Source organism: Eretmochelys imbricata, chromosome 6 (genome assembly GCF_965152235.1).
Source record: "Eretmochelys imbricata isolate rEreImb1 chromosome 6, rEreImb1.hap1, whole genome shotgun sequence".
Lineage (NCBI taxonomy): Eukaryota > Metazoa > Chordata > Testudines > Cheloniidae > Eretmochelys > Eretmochelys imbricata.
The window spans coordinates 35441444-35468577 of NC_135577.1; the positions used below are offsets into that span (position 1 = coordinate 35441444).

General features: G+C 40.9%; 1 protein-coding gene across 1 annotated transcript in view; it reads right to left on the reverse strand.

The window, feature by feature from the left end:
- Positions 1-27134, reverse strand: part of SBF2 (SET binding factor 2) — a 553147-nt gene that overhangs the window by 162354 nt on the left and 363659 nt on the right. The window contains exons 15-16 of the mRNA XM_077818401.1: positions 26704-26813; positions 24560-24709 (exon numbers count right to left, since the gene is read on the reverse strand). Coding sequence (XP_077674527.1) covers positions 24560-24709; positions 26704-26813 — 260 coding nt within the window. The remainder of the gene's footprint in view (positions 1-24559; positions 24710-26703; positions 26814-27134) is intronic.

A 27134-nucleotide genomic window follows, 5' to 3' on the forward strand; every position in this document is an offset into this window, starting at 1 on the left:
GATAAGGGGCAGAGGGTCTCGGGGGGCAGTCAGGGGACATGAAGCGGGGAGGGGGGATGGTTGGATGGTTCGGAGGCTCTGGGGCAGGGCGGTCAGGGGATGGGGGCATTGGATAGGGCGTGGGAGTCCCGGGGGGCCTGTCAGGGGGCGGGGGTGTGAATAGGGGTTGGGGAAGTCAGGGGACTGGGAGCAGGGGGGTTGGGTAGGGGGTGGGGTTGTGGGGGTGATTAAGGATGGGAGGGGGGTCTCTGGTGGGGGCGGTCAGGGGACAAGGAGCGGGCGGGGGTTGGATGGGTCAGGGGTTCTGAGGGGTTAGTCAGGGGGCGAGAAGTGACTATTAATAATGGAAATGCTCAAGGCCAAAGCAAGTTCGATATAACGCGGTTTCACCTATAACATGGTAAGATTTTTTGGCTCCCGAGGACCGCATTATATCAGGGTAGAGGTGTATACCAAAGGCCACTGAAGCAAGTGGAAAAGCTAACTGTACAATAATACACTGGATGATAATAGTAATGAGTTGTACTTTACAATAGCACAACTCTCTTTGAATAGTATATAAAAATCCTGTAGCATTTGGAGAAACTCACTAAAGAGGTAAATGAAGAAATATTTATCCTTAATTAAGCAAGCTCTCTGAGTTCCAATTCTCAGTAATAGTAGGAAATTTCAGAAATGACTGTTTCTACATATGACTTATACAACAAATGCTAATTTCCCAAACATGGACAGAGACTCAACTGAATTTTGCAATGATGATCAGTTAAGCTGGTTGTCTGTCATGATAAAACTATTTGAAAAATTACAACTTAGTCCTGGCCCAGAAAGAAAAAAAAAAAAAGGATTCCGGGAGGAGTGTAGACATTGTGGGCTCACGGTTTCAGCCTCACCCTTAACGAAGTTGCTGGATATCTGGTGGTCCCGGGGGTCAGTCTAATCACCAGTCTGGAGAATGTGCCCTACTGCAACAGTTTCCCTGCCCAAACTCTAAGCAGGAGGAAGGGAGTGTGAAGAGAGAAGCAACAGGGGGGACAAAAGGGTAAAGAAGGGAGAGGAGCACAGTTGCTCCCAGTTAAGATCTCAAACCCCACCTATGGCCCCAAAGATGTCTCTATTGCTCCTGGCCCTATCAAAGCTACACCTTGGCTAGTAAGGTAAGGATTTTCATGTGTTACCACTAACAGTAATGGCTTCTTTCTACACATCAGACAATCCAAGACTAGCTTCTGTTAAAGTACTTAGCTTTTTATTATTTCAAAAAGCGGTTGCATACTCATCTCAAATGTTCCAGTCATGTTTTCTGTGAGTTTCCCAAACCCTAGTTTCTCTTTGGCCAAACCTTTTTCCATTGCGCTTAAATAATTTGAAAACTCTCCAATCATGCAGTTTTGACCTTATCAGGCTTAATTTGTTCATGTTCTCTTTCAGATCATGTTGCTTGAATAGACAAAGATTTTCTATCAATGACACATGAGTCAAAGGCCCTGCCAGAATTTCAAGCTATGCTATCGTTGCTAAGGACAGAATTTTTTGCTGATTGAAAAACTATGAGCTGAGGTACACACTTTCCTTTTTCTCATATCAGTTTTCTACTCTTGTCTTGAGCTTTGAAAATAAACAGAGAAGCTTTGAATTTAATTAAAATTGAAAATCAGTAACTGAACCTGAAAGTCTCCAATATGTCAAGGAAACTAAATCTATAGACAAAAACAGAGCTGATTTAACCTGAACTGAATCAGGTTTAACAATATAACCCAGCTGAGTTGTGAAAACAGAGAATAAGTCAACTGCTATTGTCGCACACTGAAATTGGCACTATTAATTGGTGATCCCATCAGATAGCATGAAATTTCCAGAGTGACTTGTGGGTCTTTGCATAATTCTGGTGGGTGTCAACAGCAGATTCAAACTCTGCCAGTTCACAGGAATGGCCTTCTCTGAGGCGTCTTTGTGGAAAAGCATATCCACCAAAAGCACAAAGATCTCCCCAATGCTCTCCACCTTGTTGCATCACTTCCATGTGGCTTCATATTTGACAAAAGCCAAGTGAGTTATTGATAAGTCTGACTTTTGATACAAGTGATAATCAAAATATCTCATACGGTTTAGTATGGCTAATCCTTCCTCACATGTGTAGTATGATCCTGTCATAAATATAAAGGGAAATGTTAACAACCTTCCTGTATACAGTACTATAAAATCCCTCCTGGCCAGAGGCACAATATCCTTTTGTCTGTAAAGGGTTAAGAAGCTCAGGTAACCTGGCTGGCACCTGACCAAAAGGACCAATAAGGGGACAAGATACTTTCAAATCTAGGGGGGAGAAAAGGCTTTTGTCTGTCTGTTCTGTGTGCTTGCCAGAGAGAGATCAAGAAAGCAAGCAATCCAACTCCATTAGAATTAGCAAGTACTAGCAAAGAAATGTGTCAGCTTACTTTTGTTTTGGCTTGTGATTTTCTCTCAGCCGAGAGGAAGGTGTATTCCTTGTTTTCTTTTTGTAATTTTAAAGTTTTGCTCAGAGGGAAATCCTCTGTGTTTTAAATCTGATTGCCTTGTGAGATTAGGCTTCCCTTCTAATTTTACAGAGGTGCTTCTTTTACCTTTTTTCTTTCTAATAAAGTTCTGTTTCTTTTAAGAGCCTGACTGATTTCTCTACTTGTCCTCAGACCCAGGGGTTTGGGTCTGTGATCACTTTGTAACCAATTGGTTAGGATATTATTCTCAAGCCTCCCCAGGAAAGGGGGAGTAAGGGCTTTGGGGGATATTTTGGAGGAATAGGAACTCCAAGTGGTCCTTTCCCTGATTCTTTGTTAAATCACTTGGTGGTGGCAGCATACCCTCCAAGGGCAAAGAGTTTGTGCCTTGAGGAAGTTTTACCCTAAGCTGGTAGAAATAAGCTTCGGGGGTCTTTCATGTGGGTCCCCACATCTGTACCCTAGAGTTCAGGGTGGGGCGGGAACCCTGCCAGATCCAGTCACCATATTTGGAGTCAGGAAGGAACTCTTCATCTGTAGGATGCTGAATAAGCTTCAATGGTGTTCTTTCACTCTGGATCATCCTTCAAGAATCACTCAATATGTTTGATTTTAAGTGAGTCAGTTCTGATGGCATATTGATTTCATGTTTGTCCCAAACTGACTTTCATTTTAGATGTTTGACAAGACAGTAGATGGAATTCACATCTTGGTTACACAGTGGTTAGTTATATGGTCTTTTTATTATTGAAACTTTCCTGGAGCAGTTCCTTGTAGTGAGAGCAGTCGTCTAAGCCACTTTTCCCAAAATAAGATTGTGGATCTTATAATTGATCACAGATATAAGGCATGTCCATGAGTGTGCCTCATTTTCTTTAAAGAATCCTGCCTCCGAATGGCTTTGAGGCTCAATGGATAAAAAGTGGGGATGCAGGGTTATCTGTCATGATTAGGCACAGAGTCAAAGTCTGCTACATTAAGGATGAGGAGCCTGGGTAACAATTTGTGTTTATGTTACTAAAGTTTCAGCCTGTTGCTTTTAAACGGAACCCCCTGTGGTTAGAATTTCAGCTGCTTGTATTCCCAAATGGCAGTAACACTACACAATTATCCACTAATAACAATATCCTTCTTTATATGTATTTTATGGAAACAACTTATCTTTGAATAAATTATGGAAACACAATGGGCCTCATTCCAATGAAGTCAATTGAGCTACAATTTGGCTTGAATTGGTCTGAGAACTGTAAATTGCCTGATTTTTGAATTGTGGCCTCACAATTTTGATTTTAAGCCTGACATATGTTTTCCCCTTTATAATTAAAAAGCAATTAACTGTTCTGCCTAAGTTCTAATAGCTAAAACATGTTTTTGATTAATTATCGAAATGGTCATTTACTATTAACAGAACAGATTACTTGGCAGCCCACAATACATTTAAGTAAACTTGTACTTTTAAAAATGTCTTAATTAAAATTTAAATTCACAAATTAAGTCCTATCTACATTTCAGACAAAGCTAACAGGTTATAAATTAAAGCATGGGTACACTTCATAATTGGAATACTGTGACCTCAGCCTGTTCTGAGATCAAAAGGACACTAGTGTTGTCAGGGTTCTCCACCCTCCCCCACTCTGAACTCTGGGGTACAGATGTGGGACCTGCATGAAAGACCCCCTAAGCTTATATTCTACCAGCTTAGGTTAAAACTTCTCTAAGGCACTAATTCCTTAGACTGATATTGCTGCCACCACCAAGTGATTTACACAAAATATTCAGGGAAGGGTCACTTGGAATCCCTACCCCCTGCAAAATATCCCCCCCAAAGCCCTTCATCCCCTTTCCTGGGGAGGCTTGAGAATAAAATGACCAGTTGCCTTAGCAATGTGAGCACAGACCAGACCCTTTGCCTTCAGGACACTAAAATCAATCAGGTTCTTAAAAAAAGAACTTTATTTATAAAGAAAAAAGTAAAATAATCATACTTGCAAAATCAGGATGGAAGGTAACTTTTACAGGGTAATAAAAAGATTTAAAACACAGAGGATTCCCCTCTGGGCTCAGCTTCACAATTACAAACAAGAATGAAACTCTCTCTTTAGCATAGGGAAATTTACAAGCCAAAACAAAAGATAACCTAACGCATTTCCTTGCCCTACTTACAGTTTCTGTGGTTTTAGTTGGATTATTCCAGGTATGATTTTTGGGAGACAGTGTACCTGCTGGCTTGTCCCTCCATCTGGAGAGAGAACAACAACAGAACAACAAAACAAATCCTTCCCCCCAAAATTTGAAAGTATCTTCTTTCCTCATTGGTCCTTCTGGACAGGTGCCAACTAGGTTATTTGAATTGCTTAACCCTTTACAGGTAAGGCAATCCAATACAGCTGCCAAGCATACATAAATGTTGCTACCGTTCCCCCTATATTCATCAGGAGAAAATTGTTAGTGTGTCTCTTTTCATGATGAGATGCTTAATGAAGTACTGGGATAAACAAATTTTCCCCTCTGAAGAGATTAGATTATAAATCACTCTAGGTACTTGCCGGCAAAAATTAATTTACAAAATGTAAAAGTTCCCCGGGAGCTTTGATAAAATAGTGGATGATTATCTAGACATGAGTTAAATTAATATATAAACCCTGCTAGCTTGACACTTGTCATGAATATAGGGGGAACGGTAGCAACATTTATGTATGCTTGGCAGCTGTATTGTTCTCTTTATCCATACATCTGGATATTGTGATTGAAAGTTAGTTGTATGCAACTTATTTTGGTAGACCAGAGTGGGCACAGTTCCCCGAGTGTCTCATCTACCACTGAAAACAACGGGTATGGCGGATGCTCAGCACCTCACAGGAATAAGCCCAATGAAGGGAGGGAGGAGTTACCATTAGCTCCTTCAACATGGGTTGTTCCTTTTCTAAAGGTTAAAGAAGCCAGAGAGGAAGCTATTTCAGTTTGCAGTTTTGTTAAATGTACAGTCAGAAACACCACTCTGTTCTAGAGTTACTGTACCTAAGACATGGCTATTCAGATAAAAATCAATACCTAACAGTTGAGTACAGAAAAATCAGGAATTAGGTTCTTGATCTATTGTGTGTTACAGCTACCAAAAAAGGATACCGAAGTATTAAATCAAGTTTTTCTCTAATATTTTGTTGTATTAGCTACATTTAAGAACCTACCACTGTGATAAAGATTGTGGATAAGGTTGACAATACCAAATCAATCATCGATATGGCCTACAAAGTGTTTTCCCCATGCATCTTAGCAACCAATTCACAGAACTCTAAATCTGGTCTGTGATAGCAAAAACTGATGCCAAGATTTCTATGAAATTTTCACAACATATGCAGATTTTCAAGTGGGGGGTTGTTTACACCCTTATTTTCCACAATTTGTTATAAAAAGTCATACGCTGCTTGCACTGCATTCTGTCATTGAAAGGGCTAAATACAGATCTGCCATTCTAATGAAAGTTATTCTTGGCTCATCACCTTCAAATTTGTCTACCTTTATTTCTTTGTACAGGTTCACACAAAATGTTGACAAAACCCAGAACTTGGCTGAATTTTTTATAGTATTTATCTCAACACCACACTTTATTATCTTCAAAGACTATGTTGCCAAGATTTCAGTGGTTTGAACCAAAGGTTAACCAAATGTTATAGCAACCAAATGACTAAGCAACTATGATTCTGTTTCTGGGCTCTTTGTTGTTGTTTTAGAGATGACAGCATGTGAAAGATTAATAAAATATTTTATATTCTTGTGGCCATTCTACTACATCTTTCATGCACACTCCCTGAATGAAATAAAACATTCAAAACACAGAGTCAACATTATAAATTTCCTATCCAAAGAAACAACAATCCATGCTGCTACAAGGCATGATTCTTTTGGCATATTGGCCAGTCAGTCAATCATCATAGGACCAAACCCTGCCTTTACCTTCATAGCAGAAAAGTATCCCCAAGCAGCTGACCTAGTGTGGTTCTGCTGTACAAGAAAAAGAGGGCAGGATTTTCAGGCAAATATGTGAAGGGTTCAGAGCTTGGAAACATGCAAGGGGGAGGGGCCTGAGGTGAAACAAAGGTAGATGAGGATACTCTTGTCTTCCCTTTCAGGATGTGTCTACATAACAGATGGGAAGTTGCTCAGATCAAACCAATGCCCTAATATTAGCAATCTAGCCATGGCTACACGGGCAGTGGCATGGGCTAGCCACCTGAGCACAATCCTGCCTAAGCCCCCGGTTACATACTTGGGCAGCTAGTCCAACCTGCTGCAGCCAGACTGGTATTTTCAGGCACTAGGTTGAGATGAGCTGCATGTATATGTCTACCCAAGCTGGTAATTACACTTCCCAGCTGCTGGTAGCCAGACCCCGAAAGGTGGGAAGCTGGGGCAAAAGCCATATAAGCAGTCACAATGGCTATTTAATTCACTAGATACATTACAGTGTACCAGTACTGAAGCATACTATAATATACAGTGAATTCAGAAGAATCACATACACACTACCAACTGGTTTGTCTTATTTTTTATATTCTATATATATGATGGTAAGAGTTTTGTAAAAATAGACATGATTAGTTTCACATACCTTTGCACTATTCTTAAAATAGGTTTTTGGTCCCCTAAACCACAAAGATCTTATATTTTGCTTTTACTTTCTTTTCCTTTTTATCAGCCATCTCAGTTCTTTAATGGATAAGCTAGAGAGTAACTGCAGAGCAGCATGACATGGCTTCTGAACCCAAGTTATTTTATTTACAGTCATGACTAGCCTAATGCACGTCTGCTTTTCATCAAAATAGCCAAAAACCTATAGTACAGAGAGTTAAAAGGAATGTTTGGCAACCACCACAATGATACAATGAATGATAAAAACACTTACAGAGCAGTTACAGTCTACTCCATCAATGATCCAAGAAGCTCTATAATTTCAATAAGAGATGTTTGTACATACACACACAAAACACTATGCTAACAGCAATATTAAGGATTGGACTGAGGCCAAAAAAAAAAGAAAGGAAATTCAAAGTTAAGACTGTTCTTGTGCACAGATGTTAAAGTTTTAGTGAGTCTAGTATGTTTGTGCTATCACATTATTTTCTGCTACCAGGCAATTTAATATACCACACAAATTAGGCATTTTGATGCTCTAATTATATACTTTTTAGAAATTATCTTATTAGTTTGGTCCTATTAAGGTACATACCAACCCACTGAACTGAAAGTATGACCATCCAACACCTACAATTCTGAGTATTTGTATCCTGTAATGTAATTTGTTTTGAAAGTACTTGTATAATATATTTGTGGATATATTCAGTCTAAGCTACTAATACAGCTTTAAGTACCCCACTGTGTGAAGACATTTTTGTTAAATTCTCCTATGCTTTCCCTCTTAGTTTCTGTTCATTTATGCCCGATTACTGAAATAATTCAGATCATCATATAAAGAATATAGGTGCCACAAACTATTCAAGATAAGCAATGTTCCACCATGACCTCTGATTATTATAAATCGCTTTTTTCTGAGATCCACAACTATTATCCTTATAGCTCACCCTGCTGTAATCTTTACATATATTCCATCCATCCCCCCAAAACCTTTTCTCTATTTGCACCCTGTGACAGAACATATCTGTGTCCACACCTTATACACTATTATAATAATCTTTGTACAAAGTACACCTTTGCGAAATGTCATTTAAAAACTCAATTTTCTGATCAATAATATAATGAAAAAAATGCACATAGCAGCATTATATGTGAAATTATAAACATAAGATGAGATCATGTCTAAAAGTATGTTTTCCAGAGAAAAGTCTAAAAGAAAAGGAGTACTTGTGGCACCTTAGAGACTAACCAATTTATTTGAGCATGAGCTTTCGTGACCTACAGCTCACTTCATGGGATGCAGAGAAAAGTCTGGGGACTGGCCAAACTGGTTCCTCAGAGACAAAGAACAAAGACGCCTCAGCCAGGTGTAAACAAGGCTGATGGACCATTACCTGCTAAGTGGCCATTCTTTGGCAGGAAAGGGGGCAGGAGCAAAAATCTACATCTTAGCAAAAAGAAAAGGAGTACTTGTGGCACCTTAGAGACTAACCAATTTATTTGAGCATGAGCTTTCGTGACCTACAGCTCACTTCATGGGATGCAGAGAAAAGTCTGGGGACTGGCCAAACTGGTTCCTCAGAGACAAAGAACAAAGACGCCTCAGCCAGGTGTAAACAAGGCTGATGGACCATTACCTGCTAAGTGGCCATTCTTTGGCAGGAAAGGGGGCAGGAGCAAAAATCTACATCTTAGCAAAAAGAAAAGGAGTACTTGTGGCACCTTAGAGACTAACCAATTTATTTGAGCATGAGCTTTCGTGTGAGCTGTAGCTCACGAAAGCTCATGCTCAAATAAATTGGTTAGTCTCTAAGGTGCCACAAGTACTCCTTTTCTTTTTGCGAATACAGACTAACACGGCTGTTACTCTGAAACCTGTCATCTTAGCAAAGAAACCGCATGGAGTTCCCTTCCACACAGACTGTTTGTCACCTTGCTCCCAGCTGGAAATACTTCTCAAAGGGGGATAGGACTACAAAAAAAAAAAAAAAAAAAGGTGGCAGACATCCTAAGGCACCCTCTTTTCTCTCTGACCATCAATTCATCACACCAGAAGGGACAAAGGAAGCAGCCATTGAACTGGGGACCGGGTCCTGACTTTAGTAGTTTGGTCAATGAGACTACTGAAAGCAAGCGGTGAGAAAACTTTGCTTTGAACTTAATGTAGTTTGTTAAGCTAGGCACCAGTTGCATTTTATCTTTATTTTTCTTGTAAGCATTTCTGACTTCTATGCCTCATTATGTGTATTCACTTAAAATCCCTCTCTTCGTAGTTAATAAATTTGTTTTACTCTTTTATCTAATCCAATGTGTTTGAATTGAAGTGCCTGGCAAATTCTATTTGGGATGGCAAGTTAAGCACATATTATGTCTATTAAAGTAACAACACACTTTATATAATTTGCATTGTCCAGGAAAGGGCTGGACAGTACAGGACATACATTTTTGGGGAGAAATCTAGGACTGGGGGTATGTGGGGGTCACCTTGCAATATAACTAAGGCTTGTAAGGCGTGGTTGGCTGCAGCATACACACAGCCATAGCTGGGCGTGACTTGCATGCTTGAGGCTGTTTGCTGCTGTAGCCTTCAGTCTGGACTGCTCACAAAGTATTGCAAAGGGTACCCCCCGTTAGCACACAAGCTGACACATCGACTCATTACCCTGGGTATGTCACACATCTCATAGCAGATATCTCACCAGCCCTTTGCACATATTCATTATGAGCTCTTTTGATCTACGGTCCATTTTTGTACTCGTACAGTCTCTGTATCCTGTAATTTAACACTTATTTTTCACTTCTCTAATACAAAGGAAACTGGGTGGCTTTTTTTGTTTTGTTTTTATTCTTCTCTGGTTGTGTGGACTCATGAATAGCTGAAGATATGGATGCAACAGCATCTCTTTCAGCAGCAGAGATAGGAAAAGCAAAAAAGTAGCAACAGTAGCGTCTTTTAAGAGGGACTTTGCTAAGGTATTTTTCACTGGAAGACATCAAGCAAGCAGAATTCAGGTTCAACATGAATTCTGAGAAAGGATATGTGGTCATTCATTCAATTGTCTCAGCTGTTTCTTTTACAATAGATACTATAGCTGGGTCAATGAAAAAGCAATATACTTTAGTAAAAGATTCAGGCTCCAATCCTGCAATTACATTGATTTCAATGAGGCTTCATGATTTAACATGTTTATTCAATATACCATAAACACCTGGCTCAGAATCTTTGAAATTTTCAATCTGGCGTTTCAGAGCTTGAAATTAGGGCTGTCAAGTGGTTAAAAAAATTAATCACAATTAATCGTGCTGTTAAACGATAACAGAACACCCATTTATTTAATATTTTTGGATGTTTTCTACATTTTTGAATATATTGATTTTAATTACAACACAGAAGACAAAGTGTACAGTGCTCACTTTATATTTATTTTTATTACAAATATTTGCACTGTAAAAAAACAAAAAAAATAGTATTTTTCAATTCATCTAATACAAGTACTAGTGCAATCTCTATCACAAAAATTGAATTTACAAATATCAAATTATGTACAAAAAAATAACTGCATTCAAAAATAAAACAACGTAAAACTTTAGAGCCTACAAATCCACTCAGTCCTACTTCAGCCAATCACTCAGACAAACAATTTTGGTTACAATTTGCAGGAGATGATGCTGCCCACTTCTTACTTACAGCGTCACCTGAAAGTGAGAACAGGTGTTCGCATGGCACTACTGTAGTAGGGTGACGAGATCTAAGGGACAAAATATCGGGACACATGGGGGAAGCCAAAAAAACAAACAAAAAAAAATCAAAACACTGCCAAAGCGTCCAAAGTCGCAGTATCGGGATAAATGGCGTCCTGACTGTGCAACGGTCGGGACGCAGGACAAAGAACTAAAAATCGGGACAGTCCCAATTTTATCCGGACGTCTGGTCACCCTGTATTGTAGCTAGCATCACAAGATATTTACGTGCCAGACGCACTAAAGATTCATATGCCCTTTCATGCTTCATCCACCATTCCAGAGGGCATGTGTCAATGCTGATGATGGGTTCAGCTTGATAACGATCCAAAGCAGAGCAGGCTGACGCATGTTCTTTTTCATCATCTGAGTCAGATGACATCAGCAGAAGGTTGATTTTCTTTTTTGGTGGTTTGGGTTCTGTGGTTTCCGCATCTGAGTGTTGCTCTTTTAAGACTTCTGAAAGCAGACTCACACCTCGTCCCTCTCAGATTTTGGATGGCACTTCAGATTCTTAAACCTTTGGGTTGAGTGCTGTAGCTATTTTTAGAAATCTCACACTGGTACCTTCTTTGCGTTTTGTCAAATCTGCTGTTAAAATGTTCTTAAAACATGTGCTGGGTCATCATCCAAAAATACTATAACAGAACAGGAGACATACAATTCTCCCCCAAGGAGTTCAGTCACAAATTTAATGAACGCATTATTTTTTTAACGAGCATCATCAGCATGTCCTCTGGAATGGTAGCAGAAGCATGAAAGGGCAAACGAATACCTTACAGTGCTGGCTACAACAGTGCCATTTGAACCCCTGTTCTCACTTTCAGGTGATGTAATTAAGAAGTGGGCAGCATTATCTCCTGTAAATGTAAATAAACTTGTTTCTTTTAGTGATTGGCTGAATAAGAAGGAGGACTGAATGGACTTGTAGGCGCTAAAATCTGATATTGTTTTGTTTTTGAGTGCAGTTATGTAACAAAAAATATCTATATTTGTATGTTACACTTTCAGGATAAAGAGATTGCACTACAGTACTTGTGTGAGGGTGAACTGAAAAATACTATTTCTTTTGTTTATCATTTTTACAGTTCAAATATTTGTAATAAAAATAATAATATAAAGTGACCACTGTACACTTTGTATTCTATGTTGTAATAGAAATCTAATAGATTTGAAAATGTAGAAAAACATCCAAAAATATTTAATAAATTTCAGTTGGTATTCTTTTGGTTAACAGTGCGATTATCGCGATTAATTTTTTTGAGTTAATCATGTGAGTTAACTGCGATTAATTGACAGCCCTACTTGAAATATTTTAACAAATTAACTAGCATCGCTAAAATATATGGATATAATATCCTGTTGTGTAAACCCTTCAAGCCTTACAGCATGCATGTTCTCTCTGACTGAAAATCAGATAATTAACAGTCATTAAGGCCCTACTCTGTGTTGGTGAGTATCTGGGTATCTGAGTGTGTGTTTGGTGAGAGGATCAGAGTGTTTGTAGTGAGGGCAGCTTGAAAGTTTGAGCGAGTGTTTGACTGGCTGGCTGAGAAGCGCGGGAGATGGGAGTGTTTTGTTTCAGGTGAGCCTGGCTGTTTAAAAAAGCCGGCGCTCCGCGAACCGGCTGAGCGGCGGGGAACCAGCTGAGCAGCGGGGGACAGCAGAGCAGCGAACAGCAGGAGTTTGCCTGGGAGTTCGCCTGGGGTTAGCCCACTGAGGCTTACACCCTCAGGACTTCTCTGAGTAATTACTGCATCTCCTGAGGAAGCTCGTAGTAGGAAGGTAATATGGATGGAGAGTGTTCAGCTGTTGTGACCTGCACTGGATGTGCCATGTTTGTCTTTCTTCCACAGGACAGAAGCGACTTGGTGTGTACAAAGTGCAAGCTGGTCTCCATAATGGAACAGAAGGTTCAAGGTCTGGAGCAACAGGTATCGACCCTGTGTTGCATAAGAGAAACTGAAGATTTCCTGGACAGACGTCAGGATATGCTTCTACGGGCACAAGGTTCTGAAGATTCAGAGCAGGCTGCGCAGCGGGGACAGGAGGACGGTGAAGAAATTTGGCAACATGTGACCTCCAGAAGAAAAAGGGGGAACGTCCATGTACCAGCAACGCAGATACAGGTAAGTAACCGTTTTCATGTTCTCTCCACAGGTACCATTGCGGGGAGTGGCCCAGATGATACATCTGAGGGAAGGGAGCAGAAGGAGACTCCATCAGTTGAAAGACATGAGATGCACTGTCCTAAGGTTGGGGGTTCCACAACCACCACTCCCAAGAGAAGGAGGTGGGTGGTGGTGGTCGGGGACTCTCTCCTCAAGGGGACTGAGTCATCTATCTGCCGCCCTGACCGGAAAAACAGAGAAGTCTGCTGCTTGCCAGGGGCTAAGATTCGCGATGTGACAGAGAGTCTGCCGAGACTCATCAAGCCCTCGGACCACTACCCCTTCCTGCTTTTCCACGTGGGCACCAATGATACTGCCAAGAATGACCTTGAGCGGATCACTGCAGACTACATGGCTCTGGGAAGGAGGATAAAGGAGTGTGAGGCGCAAGTGGTGTTCTCGTCCATCCTCCCTGCAGAAGGAAAAGGCTGGGGTAGGGATCGTTGAATCATGGAAGTCAATGAATGGCTATGCAGGTGGTGTCGGAGAGAAGGCTTTGGATTCTTCGACCATGGGATGGTGTTCCAAGAAGGAGGAGTGCTAGGCAGAGACGGGCTCCACTTAACGAAGAGAGGGAAGAGCATCTTCGCGAGCAGGCTGGCTAACCTAGTGAGGAGGGCTTTAAACTAGGTTCACTGGGGGAAGGAGAACAAAGCCCTGAGGTAAGTGGGGAAGTGGGATACCGGGAGGAAGCACGAGCAGGAGCGTGTGACAGGGGAGGGCTCCTGCCTCATACTGAGAACGAGGGGCGATCAGCAGGTTATCTCAAGTGCCTATATACAAATGCACAAAGCCTGGGAAACAAGCAGGGAGAACAAGAGGTCCTGGCAAAGTCAGGGAATTATGATGTGAATGGAATAACAGAGACTTGGTGGGATAACTCGCATGACTGGAGTACTGTCATGGATGGGTATAAACTGTTCAGGAAGGACAGGGAGGCCAGAAAAGGTGAGGGAGTTGCACTGTATGTAAGGGAGCAGTATGACTGCTCAGAGCTCAAGTATGAAACTGCAGAAAAACCTGAGAGTCTCTGGATTAAGTTTAGAAGCATGAGCAACAAGGGTGATGTCGTGGTGGGAGTCTGCTATAGACCACCGGACCAGGGGGATGAGGTGGATGAGGCTTTCTTCTGGCAAGTCACAGAAGCTACTAGATCGCACGCCCTTGTTCTCATGGGCGACTTCAATCATCCTGATATCTGCTGGGAGAGCAATACAGCGGTGCACAGACAATCCAGAAAGTTTTTGGAAACTGTAGGGGAAAATTTCCTGGTGCAAGTGCTGGAGGAACCAAATGGGGCGGACCTCTTCTTGACCTGCTGCTCACAAACCGGGAAGAATTAGTAGGGGAAGCAAAAGTGGATGGGAACCTGGGAGGCAGTGACCATGAGATGGTCAAGTTCAGGATCCTGACATAAGGACGAGAGGAAAGCAGCAGAATACAGACCCTGGACTTCAGAAAAGCAGACTTTGATTCCCTCAGGGAACTGATGGGCAAGATCCCCTGGGAGAATAACATGAGGGGGAAAGGAGTCCAGGAGAGCTGGCTGTATTTTAAACAATCCTTATGAAGGTTACAGGGACAAACCATCCCGATGTGTAAAAAGAATTGTAAATATGGCAGGCGACCAGCTTGGCTTAACAGTGAAATCCTTGCTGATCTTAAACACAAAAAAGAGGCTTACAAGAAGTGGAAGATTGGACAAATGACCAGGGATGAGTATATAAATATTGCTTGGGCATATAGGAATGAAATCAGGAAGGCTAAATCACACCTGGAGTTGCAGCTAGCGAGGGATGTTAAGAGTAACAAGAAGGGTTTCTTCAGGTATGTTGGCAATAAGAAGAAAGCCAAGGAAAGTGTGGGCCCCTTACTGAACGAGGGAGGCAACCTAGTGACAGAGGATGTGGAAAAAGCTAATGTACTCAATGCTTTTTTTGCCTCTGTCTTCATGAACAAGGTCAGCTCCCAGACTACTGCACTGGGCAGCACAGCATGGGGAGGAGGTGACCAGCCCTCTGTGAAGGAAGAAGTGGTTCGGGACTATTTAGAAAAGCTGGATGAGCAGAAGTCCATGGGGCTGGATGTGATGCATACGAGAGTGCTAAAGGAATTGGCAGATGTGATTGCAGAGCCATTGGCCATTATCTTTGAAAACTCATGGCGATCAGGGGAAGTCCCGGAAGACTGGAAAAAGGCTAAAGTAGTGCCAATCTTTATAAAAGGGAAGGAGGAGGATCCTGGGAACTACAGGCCGGTCAGCCTCACCTCAGTCCCAGGAAAAATCATGGAGCATGTCCTCAAGGAATCAATTCTGAAGCACTTAGAGGAGAGGAAAGTGATCAGGAACAGTCAGCATGGATTCACCAAGGGCAAGTCATGCCTGACTAATCTAATTGCCTTCTATGATGAGATAACTGGTTCTGTGGATGAAGGGAAAGCAGTGGACATGTTATTCCTCGACTTTAGCAAAGCTTTTGACACGGTCTCCCACAGTATTCTTGTCAGCAAGTTGAAGAAGTATGGGCTGGATGGATGCACTACAAGGTGGGTAGAAAGTTGGCTAGATTGTCGGGCTCAACGGGTAGTGATCAATGGCTCCATGTCTAGTTGGCAGCCGGTATCCAGCGGAGTGCCCCAAAGGTCGGTCCTGGGGCTGGTTTTATTCAATATCTTCATTAATGATCTGGAGGATGATGTGGATTGCACCCTCAGCAAGTTTGCGGATGACACTAAACTGGGAGGAGTGGTAGATACGCTGGAGGGTAGGGATAGGATACAGAGGGACCTAGACAAACTGGAGGATTGGGCCAAAAGAAATCTGATGAGGTTCAACGAGGACAAGTGCAGAGTCCTGCACTTAGGATGGAAGAATCCAATGCACCGCTACAGACTCGGGACTGAATGGCTCGGCACCAGTTCTGCAGAAAAGGGCCTAGGGATGACAGTGGACGAGAAGCTGGATATGAGTCAACAGTGTGCCATTGTTGCCAAGAAGGCCAATGGCATTTTGGGATGTATAAGTAGGGGCATTGCCAGCAGACGTGATCGTTCCCCTCTATTCGACATTGGTGAGGCCTCATCTGGAGTAGTGTGTCCAGTTTTGGGCCCCACACTACAAGAAGGATGTGGAGAAATTGGAGAGAGTCCAGCGAAGGGCAACAAAAATGATTAGGGGTCTGGAACACATGACTTATGAGGAGAAGCTGAGGGAACTGGGATTGTTTAGTCTACGGAAGAGAAGAATGAGCGGGGATTTCATAGCTGCTTTTAACTACCTGAAAGGTGGATCCAAAGAGGATGGATCTAGACTATTTTCAGTGATAGCAGATGACAGGACAAGGAGTAATGGTCTCAAGTTGCAGTGGGGGAGATTTAGGTTGGATATTCGGAAAAACTTTTTCACTAGGAGGGTGGTGAAACACTGGAATGCATTACTTAGGGAGGTGGTGGAATCCCCTTCCTTGGAAGTTTTTAAGGTCAGGCTTGACAAAGCCCTGGCTGGGATGATTTAGTTGGGATTGATCCTGCTCTGGGCAGGGGGTTGGACTAGATGGCCTCCAGAGGTCCCTTCCTACTCTGTTATTCCATGATTCTATTATACTTGAATTGCAGGATGACTGTAAAAAAAATGCACCTGCGTGGTGGACAAGCTTTCACCCTTCCCTTCACAAATATTATGGAGCGGCTATAAGCATAGGAATATTGTCATGGGCCAGGTCCAGCTTCCCACAGAGGCAGCGCCAATGGACTTTTAAATGGCCAAAAGCACTTGCTCAGCCTGTTGTTGAATCACTCCTTGCTGCTGTCAAGTTGCCCATATATGGCTTCATAAGCCACAGCATTAAGGGGTAGCCAGGGTCTCCCAGGATCACAATGGACATTTTGACTTTCCCGACAATGATCTTCTGATCCGGGAAGAAAGTCTCTGATTGCAGCTTGCTGAACAGGCCAGTGTTCCGAAAGATGTGTGCATCATGCACCTTTCCAGACCAGCCTGCATTAATGTCTGTGAAATGCTCATGGTGATCCACAAGCACCAGGAGAACCATAGATAAATACCCCTTGTGATTAATGTACTTGATGGCTAGGTGGTCTGGTGCCAGAATTGGAATATGCATGCCATCAATCGCCCCTCCGCAATTAGGGAAGCCCACTTGTGCAAAGCCATCTACAGTGTCACGCACGTTGCCCAGAGTCACGGTCTTTCAGAGAAGGATGAAATTAATGGTCCTGCAGACTTCTGTCAACATGAGTCCAACAGTAGACTTTCCCACTCTGAACTGGTTAGTGACCGATCGGTAGCAGTCTGGAGTAGCCACCTTCCACTGTGCAATCACCATGCGCTTCTCCAACGGCAGAGCAGCTCTCATTCTCGTGTCCTCGAACCGCAAGGCTGAGGTGAGCTCATCACACAGTCCCATGAATGTGGCTTTCCTCATCCAAAAGTTCTGCAACCACAGCTCATCATCCCAGACCACCACTCAGTGATTGTTTCCCGAGCCCAAAAGCAGCGTTCCACTGTGGTCAGCACCTCCGTGAATGACACAAGCGATCTCGTGTCGTAGCTACTAAGCATGGCGAGATCAATGTCGTACTCCTCTTGTCTTTTAGTTTAAGGAATAACTCCACTGCCACTCATGACGTGTTAGTCAGAGCGAGCAGCATACTCAGGATCCATTCCTGAAGCCCAAAGAGGCAGGGCGCGGAGTACACAAACCGTTGAAAGATGGTGTCAAATGCGGATGGAAGCACAGGGGTTGCTGGGATGCGAAGCAATGCATCACGGGGCATTGGGACAGGACCCAGGAGGCCCCACGACCCCCTCCGTCATCCCACAACTCTTAGTGGCAGAAGAGGAAGAGATGCTCTGTGGCTCCCAGAGTGCACAGCTCTGAATACCGCTGCAAGTGCCGCAAATGTGAACATGCTATTGCACAGGCAGCTGACAGTGTGAACACACAACACGGTTTCCCTTCATCGCTCTATGAGTGGCGCTGTAACACCCGGCACTGTAACTCTTACAGTGTAGACATGCCCTTAGTAACAATACTGTAAAGCAAACTCAACTTACTACCAATCTACTATCAGAACAGATGAACAGTTAATCAGAAATAGCTAAGCAAGAAATAAAAAGGCATGGAATGAGGAGACCCATTTATGTTACAACATAAGCAGATGTGAACTTACCAGTCCAATTTGTAAAGAAAACAAATTGCAAAGAAATTATGAAAGAATTCAACAAAGTCTAATTGTCTAGAGAGTAAAATAAATAACAAAGAAAAATGCATAAACTAACCATAACTTTCAAAACCTAAAATTTAACAAACAGAAGAATGTGAAGTGCCTTGTTCTGAAATAAACTCCATAAGATAGCCAAGAACTAGTAATGGGAATTAAATTAATTTGTAAAATATAACAAAAGGCCCACTCCTACCATCTTTTGTATGCAAAACTTCCACTGACTTCAGTGAGAATGTGTGAAATGACTGCAAGCCTTTTACAACTTTACAGTGCTTCACAAACATTAACAAAGTAAACCTCACAACTCACCTAGTACTAGGTAAGTATAGTTTCCCCATATTACAGTTGGTGAAAACACTCAGAGAGATAAGTGACCGTTCCTCAGGGATTCAGAGTGTGTAAACTGAAAAGCCAGGTTTAAAATTGAGACGTTCCTGCCTCTCAAACCTCTGCTTAGTCCATTAGACCATACTGCTTTGTTAAGAGTGCCTTATTAATGAAGTTGGAGTTGCAGTCTTTTGATGACACTTCATTTTAAAAATATTTTTAGACAGTCTCTTATTGTAGGTATATATGGAGCAGGGGTGGGCAAACTATGGGCCCGCAGGCCGGATCCAAAGCCCTGAAGGGCCATCCTCAGAGGTTTTTAAGGCCCGTCTTGACAAAGCCCTGGATGGGATGATTTAGTTGGTGTTGGTCCTGCTTTGAGCAGGGGTTGGACTAGATGACCCCCTGAGGTTTCTGCCAAACCTAATATTCTATGAAGTTATGAGATTTTGCTATATGGTTGTTATTGAAATGTTGAGAGCTTGGGAAACACTCACTGGTAGCTCTCCAGTGACAATAAAGATGGTGTGGGTGTGTTAAGCGAACATCATGAGCCATTGACAATCAGGGGAATTGTAAACAAGAGATTTACAATTCTGTAAGAGACAGCTGAGCACCACAAAATGGGGATTGCTCAGTGCTGTGACTCAGCATGGCTCACCAGGACATACCTGGGCCATTATCTTTCCTGGGACATGAATTGAAAGTATAAAATAAGGGAGAGTGGCATCATGAGTCCACCTCTCTCCTCCTCCACCTACGCTGAAGGCAACAAGAACGCTGGACAGACAACGATTTTGAACTAAAAAGACTGGTCCCAGGCTGAAAAGGAAATTCAGCCTTTGTATTAAGAACTGTAACCTGCCTGCAATATCCAGCGGGGTGAGAAAAGCTGTTTGATTCAAATCTTGCTTAGTCTGAAAGTTTAGGATTTAAAATGCATGTTTACTTTTTATTTTCTTAGGTAACTATCTCTGATCTTTATGCCTATCACAAATAAACACTTAAAATCTATCTTTCTGTAGTTAATAAACTTGTTTTACTGTTTTATCCTTACCAGTGAGTTTGTCTAACTTGCTTGGGGAATCTACTCAAATTACAAAGGCTGGTAAGCATGTTGACTATCCTTTGACGAAGTGACAAACTAATTAATGAGCTTGCATTGTTCAAGAGATGATCTTGAGCAACGATGTTTCCCTGTGTACGATTCATGAGTGGCTTAGAAAGCATTCATGTAACTAAGCTGGGTGTGTCCCTGCATGATGTTGACTGAATGACCACAGCATCTTGAGAGGTTTGCTGCTTGTCACTAGCAAAGCATCTTGGAGGAGTGTTAAGGAGGCACAGTGATCCCACAGTTCAATGTTGTACCACGGGGAATCCCATCATAGATGCAACCATAAATGCTTTGGTGAGAAATCACTTTATACATCTTGATTTTATAGCTTCTTTGTATAAAGGAGTGTAACATGTCCTCTTAAAAAGTTATCCTTTCCACCCATTAGCTGATAAAGGAAATCTGCTAAACATCACAATATATATTAAGAAGAAAAAAAATGTTCCAAAATCCAAGATGGGTGGACAAAGGGACAGACACTTAAATTATGAATCACTATTATTTATTGTTTGTGTTAGCATAGCACTTACAAGTCCTAGTCATGGACCAGGATGCCACTTTGCTAAGTGTTGTACAAACACAGAGCAAAAAGATTGTCCCTGCCCCAAAGATGTCTTCAGCTTGAAAAAAAAAAAACAGTGATGTTTTTCCACATGTGGAGCAACAAATGCTATCAATTATATCTCTAACTAACTGTATAATGCCTGGAAAAGAATCAGAAAATCTTGCAAATTGGCCAAGCTTGCTACTAAGAAATGGATGTGCTCACTTCAGTGATAAAGTGTGGTTACTTACAATACAGTAAGTGTGGTTCTTCAAATGGTGGATCTTAGTCTACCTCTTGTTTTGAGGATTTGAGGAGAGGGCATTTACCACAACACTGTTGCTCTAGTCTCTTCTGACTATTAAGCCCTTCTCCAAGGACTCAAAAAGGCCATGCATCTTAATCCTCCCCTTGCTGATAGAATATCATAGCTCCAAACTAAGACAGCCTACAAATACTGTCAAACTTTTGTCACCATGTTATTCTTGGATAAGAAAATTTTATGAAACCTTTACAGTATTTTAGAAATTAGTTCAGAAAACTTCAGCAAAAATTTTACATTCAAAGGCTGCACCTAAATGCCTAGTATTTAACATCTACAGACTACATAGGATGAGCGCAAAAAATAAATAAATTGGTATTGGGTGACTCCAATCAGAAAAGGTTTAAGAATGCTATTAAAATCTGCAAGGTAGCTTCAAATGCTATTCCTCCAGAAGGCCAAACACATAAAAAAAAAGTCTTAGCATAAAACAGTGTGTGCATAAAATAATTTCACTATTTGCACAGTATGCCTTTTTAAAAAACCTGCTAATTTAGTAGGTGCCCCTTGGAGCACTAACAATTTGTTTTGGTCAGTTCTGGACAGTTTTACTAGTTTTGTTTTTATTTCTATAACAGCCATAAATAACTGGAGCAGGAATATTTCTGAAGGGCCAAACTCACGTCCCCAGCGCAAAAGCTGGGTAAATGAATGTTACAAGGGGGATATACAGGGAGATGTGGGAGGAAAAGGAATCCTTCATAACCCAGAGATAGGGCATGAATCAGTTTTGTAGCCAGTTTGTGGCTGCTGCTGAAGATTCTGAGTCGTAGTGGAGGTCAGAGCACACTATGTGCCTTCTAAAGAGATCACTGACCCAGATCATTTGCATGGTTTGTCAGTCCACTGGCTACACCTTTGCCCTTTCCTCAGCCAGGAACTTGAGGTACGGATTCTCCTAGGCAACATTCTACATCCTGTCCCCCTCATGAAGCAGAACTGTGGTGGATTTGCCTGAGAACATATCTGCATGAGGCTAGGACAGAGGTGGGCAAACTATGGCCCAGGGGCTCCATCCACCCCTCCAGATGTTTTAATGAGGCCCTCATGCTCCCGCCGGCGAGCGTGGTAGGGGGCTTGTCCCACTCCACGTAGCTCCTGGAAGCAGCGGCATGTTCCCCATCCAGCTCCTACTAGTGGGGGCAGCCAGGGGGCTCCACATGCTGACCCTGCCCCAAGTGCCGCCCCTGCAGCTCCCATTGGCCAGGAAATGCGGCCAATAGGAGCTGCAGGGGCTGCACTTGCGGACGGGTCAGCATGCAGAGCTGCCTGGCCACGCCTCTGCGTAAGAGTGGGGGACATGCCGCTGCTTCTGGGAGCTGCTTGAGGTAAGCGCCGCCTAGAGCCTGCACCCTGACCCCCTCCTATACCCTAACCCCCTGCCCCAGCCCTGAGCCCCCTCCAAACCCCTCGGTCGCAGCATGGAGCACCCTCCTGCACTCCCAACCCCTCATCTCCAGCCCCACCCCAGAGCCCACACCCCCAGCTGAATCCCTCATCCCCTCCCACACCCCAACCCCCAATTTCGTGAGCATTCATGGCCTGCCATACTACTTCCATACCCAGATGTGGCCGTTGGACCAAAAAGTTTGTCCACCCCTGCGCTAGGATGTTTAAAAAACCTTTATTTAATAAACAATGGGTGTTCTAACCGCTCTTATGGTAGTTTTAATAAAGTCAGCATTACAGAAAAATAATTCAACAAGTAATTATTTATACAAAATCTTATGTAAAACATGAATAAGCACAGTCCTATACACCTACCTGTCATTTGATCAGACATCACCTCATAACTGCTTAAACAACCTCAATCTCTTCACATTTGGAAAAAGTCATATTTCTCAAACGCAGCTATTTTCATGTAATTACTTCCATATTCCAATAGAATGGAACTATTTAGACAGGTTTATGAGCTGATCTCGCTTTTGAGTGACAGACAAATGCACAGGAGGAGGGCTATGTGTTTTGCCAACCACTTTTCATTGCGTTGGATAAAAACTGCTTGATAAAGGAAATAAACAACCTCAATGTGGTAATTATACTCTATCTTATGCATACTGGAAAAAAACTTTGCCATCTTAAGTACAGGAAACAGAACAGCTCAAGGTTAGGGAAAGCAATAATAATTATTTAATTAATTATTGATAAAATCACTGTTATCTAGATTTGGTTCATTTTGAACAATACTGCTTTTCTAAACTAACATTACAGATATTTGGACACACGGCCATGGAACTTTCAGTGCTTTAAAAATGTTCAGACTGTTAACTTAGACCCTGAAAAGCACACAGTTCTAAGAAGAAATATAAATATTAATAAATCCCATGTTGACCATAAATAAAAAATTCAAAGCTAGGCTTTCACCTTTGGGTCTATTTGGAACATTCAATATCAGCATGAGTGAGATGTGGTGAGTTTTTACTATGAAAAATACAGTGCATCATATAGTCATACACAGATCATATTCAAAAAATCAAAATACACATCTATGGCTATTTAAATTTATTATAAATTGAAGGTAAAAGCCGTACTATTTTTAGTGTAACAAATTATATACAACATTACAGAATGGTATCATACCCTAAATTATGGGGCTGTCTCCTTTGTTTTCTTTTAATCTGCTCGACAATACAGATGCTATAATGATCTTTCTGGATTTCTTCTCATTATGTACAATATACACCATATACACTATAAAAAGTTAATATTAAAACACTGAGAAACATTTTTAAAACAACTAGCCAGATGAATTAAAATTAGCAAATTTGCTTGCCCCTTTGTTTTAAGAATGGAAACCCGTAAAGAGCTGATATTCAAAGATCTTTCTTTTACATTTTGCAATGTAATTCTTAGAACTTTAATGATTTAAAGGAAAAAAGGTTAGAGACACAAATTACCCACAGCAAACATTATCACACTCTAAAAATGTAAAATATTTTAAACATATTCATATGTTAGGCTGAAACCCTACCGACTTTTAGATCAGACCTACAATTTCTGACAAGTACATGCCAGTGCATAGGCAGACTAAATAGTTCAAATGAAGGCCAAAATGATCTACATATTTTATTTTATTTTACTTTAGTTTGGCTGGAATAGGCTGGTCAGACTTTGGCTACGGAATACTTTAAAAAAATATCATTAGAATTATCTCAAAAGCAAGGTATAAATAGCTGTAGGGAGCACCTACAACACTAAAATCTCACCACTGACAAGCATGAATACCAGTCTCCCAATCGCTTTTACTAGTTAACTGAAACTAAATTAAAGCTGTCATCTTTATAATGGAGTCAAAATTTTCTCTCTCGCCAATAAGTAAATTTTTGCTATGTAACACACAATATCATTAATTAGATAAAATAAACTGTTGTTGTTAAAATTGTCTTTGGCAAGTGAGACAAGTGAATCCATTTCTGTATTGATGGTCTATAGTGAAAGGGAACTCTCTAACTGATACTGAACCAATCAACTGGCACTACTCACTTGATAATGGATGGTCTATGCTTTTGTCCATACTGATGGCACTTCTCAGAACCACTGGATTTCACCATGCAAAATGTCAGTAAAGAATACTCAAGCTTAGGTTCTCAACAGAAATAGCATCAAATAGACAGATCCTGAGCTTCAAATCAATTGAAACACTTTTAAAAGGCAATTTCTTTAAGGATGGCAATATGCTTAATGGAATAATTAATATTTTTCAAAAGAAAACAAAAAATTGAACAGCATACGACAGTATGAATGGAAAGGAGATTTAACACTATGGACTACTTTCCAAATACTAAATAGATGTAGTTGGCCAGAGCACTGTGGATCTTGGCTTGTTATCTTTTCAACTCTACAGGTCTCAGAACTCTATGGACAGGTAACACTTGTTAAATCTACTATCGTGCATTGCCACCTGATCAAACCCTATTTTGTTTCACCAATGCTGTTTTAAAATAACCAGGGAGGGATGGAAAGGAGGCCAAAAGAAGCATAAAATACCTGTAAGGTACAGTTCATCATCCGCACTATGTAATCAAACTGCTGGTGGTCCAGTATTGCCCGATTTTGCTGAACATGCAGGCTTAGCTCCTGTGTCAGGCACTGTCGAGCTGCCTTTCCTTTTAGTGCCCTCAACGCAGCGGGCAGAGTCTGCAGACAAGAAATCCTAACCTCATTAAAATGATCTGAAATGCCACTGAAATTCTGGCTGTCATTAATTCTTTGTCAAGAATAAGAACAGCAAATAAGAACAGTAAATTAAATGCCCAAATGAATCCAGAGCCAGAACATCAAATTCTCATGATAACTGGTTTTATGCTAAACCAGGCATTGACTTTCAAGCTCTGATTGCTCTTTTTATATACACCAATAATAAACTGCAGAAATTTTCTGTTAAATCCCTAAGTGGGAAAAAATGAATACAGATAAGTAACAAAACAAATATGAAATCAGTCAGAAGATTATTGTGCATGAGAGTGAGGGCTCTCTGTCCCTCTGGTAGAGCAGAACATATGATGGGCTAGGTCCTGAGAATCTGTCCTGATATATAGTGAGTTATAAAGTTTTTCAGCATGAGTCTGGGATGGACATATTATTCACAAGCAGTGGAGCCACTAGTATGTTATAAGAAGAAAAGGAGGACTTGTGGCACCTTAGAGACTAACAAATTTATTTGAGCATAAGCTTTCGTGAGCTACACTTCCTCGGATGTAGATCATCCCAAACAAGTCCCAATAAAATCTTTATACCACGCTATGATGCATTCTAAATAAACTACATATTTTATGGAAAAACTATTTTAAAAATACTTAGAAAAATTATTACGAATGTTATTGGGATTCCTTCATACCCCTCCACTACTAAAGTCAAGTGACTTAGTTACATGAACTCATCTATACAGTTACATGAACTCATCTATCACTAAGATGAACTCATCTATACATGAACTCATCTCCAACGAGAGCAAATTTATAGTTAAATTTTAGAAATCTCTACAAATTTCCTAAAATAACTTTTCCAGACATAATAACTACAAATTCACTTCTAATATGTCATTTTACAGCCTTGATGAGTTCTGACATCATTAATCTACGTTCCTATTTCAGGATTGAATACTGTCTGGCATGAACCACTGATCTGTGAAATTTGAAAGGCAACTTCCACCAAATCTAATGAGTGGGGGAGAAATAACATTTCTGGTTCAACTTTTCCTACTCCCTTTAAATGCAGCCATTTGAAGTTGCTTAGAGGTTTGGAGTGTTCGAAATAGTCTCAAAACAGGTGGATTTGTGGTCACAATGCAAGTGAGACAAAGACACTTAAGAATTCATTTTATCACATGGATTTCACCACTATATATGTAGTAAAACTGAAAAAAAATAGAATTAAAGCTCTAATTTGTTTTCTGGATCAAGGTGACAATCCACTTGGCTTTCTGTCCTGAGCTTTTTGTTGTAAAAAATAAATAAATGATATGCTGTTGAATTTATAGTTGTAAAATTCCATGGATAGAATCCACAAAAGCTGGTCACATCTGAAAGGCAGAAGTAATACAACTATCAAGGATAACAATTGTGGCAAGTTACTAGTGGATTTTACTAAAAATGAGTCAGTCAAATTGTTAAGTATGTCTTGTGTTCTACACATTGCACTAAATTCTGTTATCACTTTTAAAACAAACAAGAATTAACTTAACTGAAAAGTTCAATAGAGCACCTGTTGGCAAACAATGAGATTAAATGACTATGCCTATATTTTGTTCACATGCCTCACAACTGGAAAATTAGGCTGAAACTCTCAATGATCTTTTTTGTAAACCCATATGGAAAATAATATGTGATGAATAATCTCTGGATGGTTAGCCAAAAATTGAACGAGCATACTGAACATTAAAAACAGGTCTTCAGAGGGAGCAATTGCACACTACCATATGGTACTGTATTTAGACCCCTTGGTGGTTATACTGCTTACCATTATCACTCATTTAAATGACTGAACAGATAATGAACATTAAAAAATATGACAAGAAATGTGACAGGGTTTGTGAGGAGGTCAGTCAGTCAGTCAGTCACTTACCATGTGCTAGTTTAACTTGTAGGCAGTAAATGCTTATTTAGGAGAGTTAACTTTTTTATTATTATTACCTTTTCAGTCTCCAAAATTTTATTTTCAAATATGAATGAGATGCAGTTTCTAACAACTTCCAGCCTCTGTGCACTGTTGAAAACTGTATTGGTCTTTTCCATTATGGAAACTAACAAAGAAAGAGAAGTACACATAGATGAGAAACAGTTTCTCTGTAAAAGCCACAAATAGTAATTAGACAGTACTTTTAGAAAAATCCTAACATGGCTTCAAGTCTAAATTTTATTTTGCTTAGTTGTTTGTCATTATTAGGCTTATATGAGAAGGAATTTACAAACTGTTAAGTAGCCTTTAAAAACAAGTTATTGCTCAGTCTTGCTTTTCTTCAGTTACCCTTATGCAGAACAGCCTGCAGCTGGTTTGCTGGTGGTTGTGCTCTGAATTTTAAATGGAGTATTTATTTGCTTGTCTGTTTCATATAGACGACCAG